This window comes from Aptenodytes forsteri, unplaced genomic scaffold (assembly GCF_000699145.1).
Source record: "Aptenodytes forsteri isolate BGI_AS27 unplaced genomic scaffold, ASM69914v1 Scaffold319, whole genome shotgun sequence".
In the NCBI taxonomy this organism is placed as follows: Eukaryota; Metazoa; Chordata; class Aves; order Sphenisciformes; family Spheniscidae; genus Aptenodytes; species Aptenodytes forsteri.
In genome coordinates this window covers 236,019-245,726 of record NW_008794715.1, presented here as the reverse complement: position 1 = coordinate 245,726, position 9,708 = coordinate 236,019, and the positions used below count along the sequence as shown (strand labels likewise).

Sequence of the window (9,708 nt, the reverse complement as noted above, 5' to 3'; positions counted from 1 at the left end):
TTTTTTTTTTTTCCCCCCTCCCTCCATCTTATAATGAAAATCCCGGTATAGTTTTACTTGTGGTGCAGTATCAGTTTGCTTTGATACTGCCTTTCCGTATTAGAACTGGGATGTATTTATGTTGTGAAGGTATAAAGTTCTTTGATCAAGTATTTGCTCAGATAGTTTCCCCAATAAGGAACTGATTGGGGAAATTGGAACGTACCTGCCTGGGGCGCTGTGGTCTGCAAGATGGGACAGTGTTGAAAAGCATTACCCTGTATCTCTATTCTGTTTTCCCAAACTTTATCGGGGCCTGGTTACAAAACCAGGTCTAATCAGCCTGAGGAAATGAGTTGATGACTTGAAATCAGGTTATGTTAAATAAAAGTGTATAATCTAAAAGTGTGTGTTAAGAGTTTTAAAGGTTTATATGTAACTGACTATTCTGCAAATTGCTGAAATTGTGCTGTTCAGCAGAGCTGTTCACTTTCTCTTGAGAGCAATTTCTTACTAAAACCAGAATTAATACGTATAATTAATACATATTTTGGAAATTTCAGCATGGAAAGAACTTTCTCCTAATCAGTGTGGGAGAAGCAGTAGGAAAATTTGAAGACAAAATACATGTGCTAGCTCTGTTTCTGTAGTATCTAAATCAAGATTGTAGTCTGTCAGTTCAGTGCTTTCACAAGCATTAAATGTATGTAATGCTTTCCTGAAATATTTTTATCATTAATGTCAATTTTTAATGTTATTTTACATATTTTATGTGTATTGTACATAATAATTTGTTTTATAGTAATTAATATTACAGTTGAAGAAAGTATTGCTTTGAAAAAGCCCTTAAAAATGGTTCTTAAAATCTAATCCAGTGCATAATCTTTCCCTCTCCCTTTCCATGTACCCTAAGGATGAATTGCAGAGACTTCTGGATTTGCTGAAGAAGCAAGACCCCTTGCCTGAGGAGCAGCTGCAGAAGCTGTGCATTGAGATGAATGATTTTATTGTTGCACTGTCATCAGTGCAACCCTCTGCCAAGAGAGAAGGCTTTGTCACAATTCCTGATGTGACATGGGCAGATATCGGAGCCCTGGAAGATGTTCGGGAGGAGCTGACTATGGCAATATTGGTATGTCTCAACCTTCCTTTCAAAGACTTTTTTGTGCTTCCCCTATGCAGGAAATAAAACTATGCTTCTTTTGTTTTTTAATATTTATTTAAGGTATAATGTGCTGCCCATGAGTTCTAACATGCTACAAAGAAGAAATTTTGCAACATCTTCATTTAAAATAGTGATACTTCTGTAATTTGCTTTCAAATTTGTTACAAGTCTGGTGCATGTATTCAACATTTCACTTATTGTATTCATGCCTTCAGTGTTCAGTATGTTCATTATTGCTGAATCTTAAGTATTCTAAAAGCTTTGTACCAATGACCTTAGTTACACAACTGCCACACAAAGAATTGGAGACTACTTAGCTGGAAGGTTAGCAGTCTTGCTGCCAGTCAGAGGGATACTTAACACTAGCACCTTAAGATGAGAACTAGGTAAATAAAATCTTTGCCTCTGAATAATGATTCTCCAGTTTTGGGGTACTTATCAGTGCAAGATAATAAGATGCTGATCCACTGTTTATTCTTTTAGCCTATAAAGAATTGGAATAAAGAACTTGCTTATGAATGATTTTTCATCCAACTGTAACTGAAATGAAAAGTTTCATGTTAGCTTTTTGTCACAGATAATTATGATAATTTATTTTATAGGCACCTGTGCGAAACCCAGAGCAGTTTAAAGCTCTGGGCCTGACTACTCCAGCTGGTGTGCTGCTTGCAGGGCCTCCTGGGTGTGGCAAAACACTGTTAGCTAAGGTAACACGTTTTCTAAACATGTTTAGAAATACTGGAGAATCTTCTTGAAGTGGATGTTTTTGTAGGAATGACTGAGTCTGGGTGGTACTGCCAGAAGTTGGGCTTCTGCACCACTTCTCATCAGAAAATTAAATTTGGGCCTCTGTGCTAAAGTTATTTGATTTTCTTGTCATGAAGTTACGATTTGGCTTGAATTGAGAGGGAATTACTGCAAAACTTGAAAGAATGAAGTTGGTTATGAAGAAAACAGCAAAGATGGGAAGAAACTCTATTAGATAACCACTTCTATGGAATATTTCACTGTAACTAAATTATATATTTGGAAGTAATCTATCCTCTATTATATTTATGTATTTTTATTTGTTATATTTACCTTACTGAAAATACTTTTATTTTTCTTCTCCTCGAGCATTTCAGTTCTTATGGCCTCCCCATGTAAATGCAGATAATCATGCAAGTTTCCAGACTGTCACTCATCTTTTGTCTTCAAATGCTCTTATGTAGTTGAATATCTCTTCTTAACTCCCGCTAATTATTGAGAATTCTTCAGCTAATATGCGGGAAGGGGGTGGGGTGTGAATCTGGAACACTGCCTTATTAAAGAGAGAGAACACCTTGCTAAATTCCCCCTCCCACTCTTAATTGCGTGTAATTATACTTTGTACTGTTTTCTGTATTTTACAAACTGTTGATAACTATGCTCCTTCCCTTAAGTTTGTTTATTGCTCCATGGACAGAACCAAAGAAAACATGAAAAATGTGTGGCTTATATATACGTCTGTCTTTCCCTTTTTGATAGGCCGTGGCAAATGAGTCCGGACTGAACTTCATATCTGTGAAAGGTCCTGAACTGCTAAATATGGTATGCACTAATCATTGTGCTTTTGTTATTTATGGAATTCTTGTCCAAAGCATGGGGCAAGCAAAATTCCTGATAATTACACAACTGATACTGGTGCAACTGAAGTTGCCTCATTTAACCTCTGCTTAAAGTTTTAGCAGTGAGGTGGTTCATGTGAAAACAAAAAAGAACTATCTGGCTAGTTTAAGTATGTCTTGGTTTAAATTACCTGGCAGATGGAGCCTTCTTGACTGAAGTAGGATTTCTAAATGACCAACTAGATGCATCATTGCTTTTTTGTAGATCAGGAAAAAGAACAAAAATTCAGATCTACAGTGAGAACAATTGCTGATCAGTAACTGCAAATCAGAAGCTTCTACTAAGCAGAATAAAACTTTCAACTTTCAAGTTCAGAAATGTGTTTTGCTAGTCATTTTAGCTTCTTAATGGAAGTTTGAAACCTTGGAAAGCAATGTGGGTTTTTTTAAGTTGATCAAAGTGATTTTTTTTTTTTTTTTAAAGATTTTAAATGTTAACAGATAAAAGTTCTGTAGTCTGAGTTTTTGAAGCACTGGACTTCGAAGTGTTGTGATTATAACTTTAGTTGTGATATAACTGTGATATAACTTTTAGAGTTAGGAGAATGTGTTGAACTGAGCAAGGTGGCTGCAGCCCACATCTCAGAAGACCACGGCAGTAACCTGTTTATCAATAACGTGGAAGCTAAAACCAAAATACTGGATTTGATTATTCTTTTTCCAAACTTTTTTTTATGGGTACTTCAAGTACTGATACAGCCAGGAAGTATAATACAAGTTAATGAGGAGTCCTACTTCCTTGTGGAATAAAGAGAAAATGTCTGGCTGTGATTCAGAGATTGTGTTAAGACATAAATTGTATCAAAACACGTTTGGAAAAAATGAAGTGTTTGCATTTACAACTTGGCAGCCCCGGCCCCTGCAATTTGCCATTCAAAGTGAAATTCTGGCTTACTTTTCACTTCCCTACTGCCACCCCCCCATATTCAGGCAACTACTATATGAACTTCAGATGTTCATTGTGTTCGCATTGCTCACTGGGTTTGTTTATGAACAGCTGAAGAACAACAAGGTCCTTAATGAAGATTGTATTTGTTAATTCTCATCAGCAGGATGATGGCAAGTTAGATTTATTCCCCAGAAAGTAGGAATTCTATTAAACTCTGAATGTACTGCAAACCGTCAAATGTGAGCTAGTGACAACTAGTTCCTATATAAATCTTCATCACTAAGGAAATAGAGATAACGACTGCTATCAGAAGTAAACTGGTTAGCAGGTTGCACTTCCCCCTTGCAAAGCACCTCAAATAGTGTTTAAAACTGATTTTTTTTTTTTTTCCCAAGCAAAATCATCATGTCTTACATTGTTTTGCTGTGATTTGTCATTTGTTTTAGTATGTTGGTGAAAGTGAACGTGCTGTACGTCAGGTATTCCAGCGTGCCAGGAATTCAGCCCCTTGTGTTATATTTTTTGATGAAGTTGATGCTTTGTGCCCTCGGAGATCTGACCGTGAAGTGAGTCCCTCTTAAAATATCTCCATAAATAAATTATCTCAGTTGCAGCTTTTGTGGCATTGTGCTAGCAACACTAGTACCTGGAAGGGTGCTATATTCAGTATCTCCCAAGAAAAACAACCCGATAGGCTTTCTCACTTTTGAGGAAAAATATGTTGGTCAAATTTTATAAAGCTTAATGCTTTTTTTTTTTAGTATCTATGTATATATGGAAAATAAAATCCAGAGAATATGTGTATATCCACCAACTTGGCTGTGTAGAGCCGTAGGAAAAGATGGAGTGCAGTTTAATATCGTGTTTAATTTATGGCCAAATCATGATACCTGCATGCAGCTATAATGCTCACATGAAGTATGTATTGATTTGAACAGTGTGAACTGGGTCATGGAAATATTTGAGGCGGGAGCGTAAGTGGAATGCATTAGACTTCAGAGCTGTTCCACCCATGAAGTTTTCTCTGTCTTGATTTTTTTGTTTTGGAATAAGAACTACCTACACCTAGAATTGACTTCTGCTTTTGGGGGGGTTATTTTCCTAGCACAAACTGTTAGTGTGTTGGAAGGAAAGCTGCTCTGTTTTTTATGCAGAGGAAGTGCATCTGTCTTATGATACTGTACTGGTGCATGTATGTTGATGGCTGAAAGAAAAGATGCTTTCTTTCAACAGACAAGTTGAGCACAGCGCTGTTCAGATATTGCCATCAGTGACTTTCACAGAAAGACTGTAGTTCCAGTCTGTAAGAGAGAGGAAGTTTCATCAACTGTTTTTGAATTGTACCTTGTCTTCTGAATTTGCATACTTCACTTCCTATGAAAGATAGCTAAGCTGAAAAGTTCAGACTTGACTTCTTGAATGTCCTGAGGTGGTGGTTCCCACAGAGCTGTAAAAGAAGGTGTCCAGTACTAGGTACCACAGTAGGTGTAGATTGGTAGCCAAGGAGGGGGAGCAAGTGTGCTTTGGCCTCACTATATTTCACTTCTGTGGTGGCAGCAGCAGGCAGCAACTTGGTGCCTAGAAGCCCACTCCTGCTCTTCACAGCCTCCTTTAACCATGTAGAGGTACTGTCTGGGCAGGAGACTGGTGACTGACTCAGGCTGTAATACTGGTGACAATCCTTGGGATTCATAATTGAAACTCAGGTCTCGAAAAGCCAATGGAAACACCAAATACCCCATGTGCATTTTCAGCACATACAAAAATATAAATCCACCTACAGATAATTAGAGTATGTTTAAAATAAAACAGTAACACTTAGAACAACGTTCTTGAAAATCATCAAGCGGTTTTACTGCATAACTGAACCCTTGTTCTCCAGCTCCTGTGCGCGTGCGCTCTCTCTGCCCCCCCCCAACTCTAGAACGAAATTCAGATTAAGCTATTGAGTTTGGTTATAGGATGTCAGTACTATGGAGTTAACGTTTAACTATGAGTAGCTCAGCTGCTGAAAGTATTGTTTCAGAGGTTTAAATATTTGGAGAACTCCCTCCCCCAAGCCTGAATATTGAGAAGTTTTGGGTGTTGTTGTTGAGATAGATATTTATACTAATCATTCTCCCATCTATATGTACTACTTTAAGTGAGTCCCCATCTTTAATGGGAAAGAAAAGGTTTGCCACATGCTAAAATGTGTGGTGGGTGTATAGGTAGCATGAATTTGGGGTGGAAACAAGCTAAGATTATGATAGTAGAAATTCAGAATGCAGCTACATTAAAAGTGTGAAAAAGAAACTTTTTCTTTGAATAGTATTTCAGGGCAGGGAGCTAGTAGATCTCTTGTTTCTTTTACTTTGAAATATTCACATTCCCACTGTTTCCTCAATTTTGTTGACAAATTTCTCCTTTTAAAGTCAGGAGCCAGTGTCCGAGTAGTTAACCAGTTGCTCACAGAGATGGATGGTCTGGAGAATCGTCGTCAGGTTTTCATTATGGCTGCCACAAACAGGCCAGGTAAGGACCCAAAAATAATAAACTAGAGAAATCAAGCGTCATTGGTCTCTTCTAATGATATCATGCGTTCTTACATGTTTGAATTCTATAGCTAAACTTGTTCTGTACTTAAAATTACAATGTCTCCTCAAATCCAAACCTTTTCTTATCAATTAGTCTGTTCCACATTCCTGTGACAGTGTGAGATGAAGCAATATCTTTAAAATGTGTCTTAATTAGCACCTGATGCCATTGCTGTAAAATGCTTTGAAAGACCTTTGACTTAATTGGACTTTGGATTATCTCCTTGGAACATAAAAGAACAAAAGAGAACTAAAACATAAATTGTATATTTTTTGCTGCTTGCATTGGTTTTCTATTCAAAGCAACCTTACAGTTTTCTGCTATTTTTAATTCTTTTTCCCTTGACACATCTGTGTCATGTTAAATCATTTTTCCGTTTGCTTATCTCTTACTTCCTGGGCTTCATGTTCCAAACTTGGTTCCCTCAGCCTGAACTTACTGTGCTGTTCCCTCATGTTCTGTCAAGCTTTGATATTGACTACTGTCTGTGCTCCCGTGCTGGCCCTTCAATTTTTGGTAGCCTTTGCGATTCCTGCAGCATCTTCTTATTAAATAAGCTAAACACGGTCATCTGCTTTACAAACATCATGTGTTTTACAACCAAATTTCTGCCCTTTTTTTTTTTTTGTATTATGGAGAAGTATTGTGTTTTATACATAGCAAGAAACTTGTCTCTTCCTGAATTTGAACTCCATCTAGATGCTGAGAGTTAGAAGTAAAGTAATTTGCTGTCAGTATAGAAAAAAACATAGGCATGAAGATGTTGCACTTCCTGGGTTATGAACATTTTTCTGAATATTGCAACTGAAATTAAATACAAGGTTACTAGTCTATCTTGGTAAAACCATACTGGTGTAGGTACTAGAATCTTGGAAAGAACCTTTGCGCCCAGAGCACATATTTGGCAAATTACTGGTAATGACAAGACACAGTTAGTTGTTTCATACATATATGTGTGTATTAAGTCAGGACAAGATGTAGAATTGTGATGAGAAATGGCTCAACAGGGAAAAATAGTAGCATAGCTACTTTTGGATATAAATTGGAAGATGAGAAAGTTAAAATGTTTGACAGATTGCTTGGGTCCTATAGATTAAGGAAAACTTGGTCTGAAATCACCTAAAATAACCAACTATGAGGTGGTTTTGGTTTTTTCCAATGGTCAAAAAAATTCAAAGATTTTGAGGAAAATTTTCCTGCCTCTTGAATTCTTTGCACCATGACCATTGCATCAAGCCTTCTATATGGTGAAGTATGAGCAGTAGATGCTTAAATCTATATCTGCTTGTAGAAATTCTTTGATTTAAAGTGGTAACTTTTCCTGAGGTGAGCTGGATGATTCTGACCTGTCTAATCCAATATAGAAAAGAGAATAAGGTTATACAATGTAGCACATCTATATATAGGTACTGGATGTACCAAGGGTGTTAGTACTAGTGTCATCATGTTGCCTTAGGAAAGAGATCTCTCACTAAATTAGTTACGCTAGTGCAAGTATTTGTAACAAGCAGCCTTATTTGTTAGTGTTTCTCAAGGGCTTCATCTCTAATTGCTGATGACAGTAAACTCATTATCTCTGGTAGCTTGGGCTGTGAATTCCAACACTTTTGAAGTTGAGGAAACATCCAACTCGACTTCCTGCAGTGCCACCCCAGCTCTACCACAGGTATACGTGGGGCAAATACTTTTAGGGCCAGTGTGTGTACGTGGCACTGGTCTGAGCTAATGACTCCTCTCGTAGAGGCAGCTGAGTGCAAGTAGTTTAGTAGCTTTACAAGGGCCAGTTTAGAGTCAATGTTGCTCAGATGTTAATTTCGAGATATGAATACTTGTGTGTGGTAGGTTTGTCCTAATTCCCGGTTTTGCTAGGTTTAGACTTACACTGATTCAGTACTTGCTCATGGGTCTCATTTTCATGCATATATGAAATAGACATCTGTGCAATTGTTAATCCATCCCTTTATAAGCCTTATACTGGATGCAGTTTTACCATAATGTTGGTATAAAGTACCTCTGTAATGGTTTGGGGATTTATTTATTTTTTTTCAGTTTTAAAAACTCACTGTTGCCTTGTTCAGCTGCAGTGGTAGATGTACTGTTTTACTATACCAGAATAGTTAAAATTACAAAACTTTCCTGAGTAACGAGGGTTGAACTAATATTTGAGGGAAGCTGGGAAATTTGTAAGGCATGAACTCAGTGGTGTATTACTAGCTAATGACACTGATGAAAAAAGTGAATTTGATGTAAAAATGCCAAACATGAAGAAAATGCAAAGGCAGGGATAACAAATATAATAATCAAATTGAAGGGTATAAATGTATCTGCAAATTCTGTAAATGGAAATGAATTGTATCTTGATAAAGGAGTTGTTTTGCCAACAAGATAAAATATTTTTTTCTGAATGGCAAAGCTTGGCACATCCAACTTTTGCTAGAGGAGGCAATTACCTGTGCAGTTTGGGTAGGATGGATCTCCTGCTTCAGAAGGATATCAGCTGTGTGTATGAATAACACTTTGGATAGGTTTAGACTGCAAACTTTTGCTGTGATATCTGCATTTGTCAGTGTGAAGAAATCTATCGTTTCCAATTGATGCAGCTTTTATCAGAACAACTTTTACTGAAGTTGTGGTTAAATTGGGGAAACTGATTTCTCTCTTGTGTAGTTTATTCACTGTTTATGGGGCTTAGGAAGAGGTGCAGTGTTCACCAAATTAAATTTTGCTAGTATGGTCTGAGTACTTAATAGGAACACACTGCAGGTAGAGAGCAGTGAAGTCTATGCTAGTAAAGCACACTTACCACCCGAAGAATGAAATGTCCAAGCAGAGACTTGTAGGAGAACCATAGCTTATACTGGCTAGTATATTTAAATGATTCCCGCAAACAATAAAAGTTGTGGTGCCTGAAAAGGTCTTTTGCTTATAAGTCTGACATTTGTATGAAAGATTTTTCTGTCATAGTTACGTTGAATAGGGATGCTGGGGCGTTGTGTAATATAAATCTAAATAATATGTGTGTCCCAGCTGAACTTCTTGAAATCTTCCACTGGGCCAGTATTGTGAAGTGTGAGATCTCATCTTTTTTTAATCCATGTCAGTATAATTTAATAGGAGACAAAATGGTTTTTCAAGATGCTTCTTTTTTAGAGTGGTTGCGTGCATGGTAGCTTTTATAGTTGGTTGCTGTTACTGTTCATACTGTTAGGGTATGTTGTCAGCATTGTAGTCTCTGTCGTGGTTTAATCTCAGTCGGCAACTGAGCACCATGCAGCCGCTCGCTCACTCCCCCCCAGTGGGATGGGGGAGAGAATCAGAAGGGTAAAAGTGAGAAAAACTCGTGGGTTGAGATAAAGACAGTTTAATAGGGAAAGCAAAAGCCACGCATGCAAGCAAAGCAAAACAAGGAATTCATTCACTACTTCCCATGGGCAGGCAGGTGTTCAGCCATC

At 37.5% G+C, this 9,708-nt stretch overlaps 1 protein-coding gene across 1 annotated transcript in view; it reads left to right on the top strand.

Annotated features, from left to right (window-relative positions):
* NVL (nuclear VCP-like) overlaps positions 1-9,708 on the top strand; it is a 38,572-nt gene that overhangs the window by 15,106 nt on the left and 13,758 nt on the right. The window contains exons 13-17 of the mRNA XM_009273837.2: positions 893-1,111; positions 1,747-1,851; positions 2,651-2,713; positions 4,126-4,245; positions 6,094-6,193. Of these exons, the coding sequence (XP_009272112.1) occupies positions 893-1,111; positions 1,747-1,851; positions 2,651-2,713; positions 4,126-4,245; positions 6,094-6,193 (607 nt within the window). The remainder of the gene's footprint in view (positions 1-892; positions 1,112-1,746; positions 1,852-2,650; positions 2,714-4,125; positions 4,246-6,093; positions 6,194-9,708) is intronic.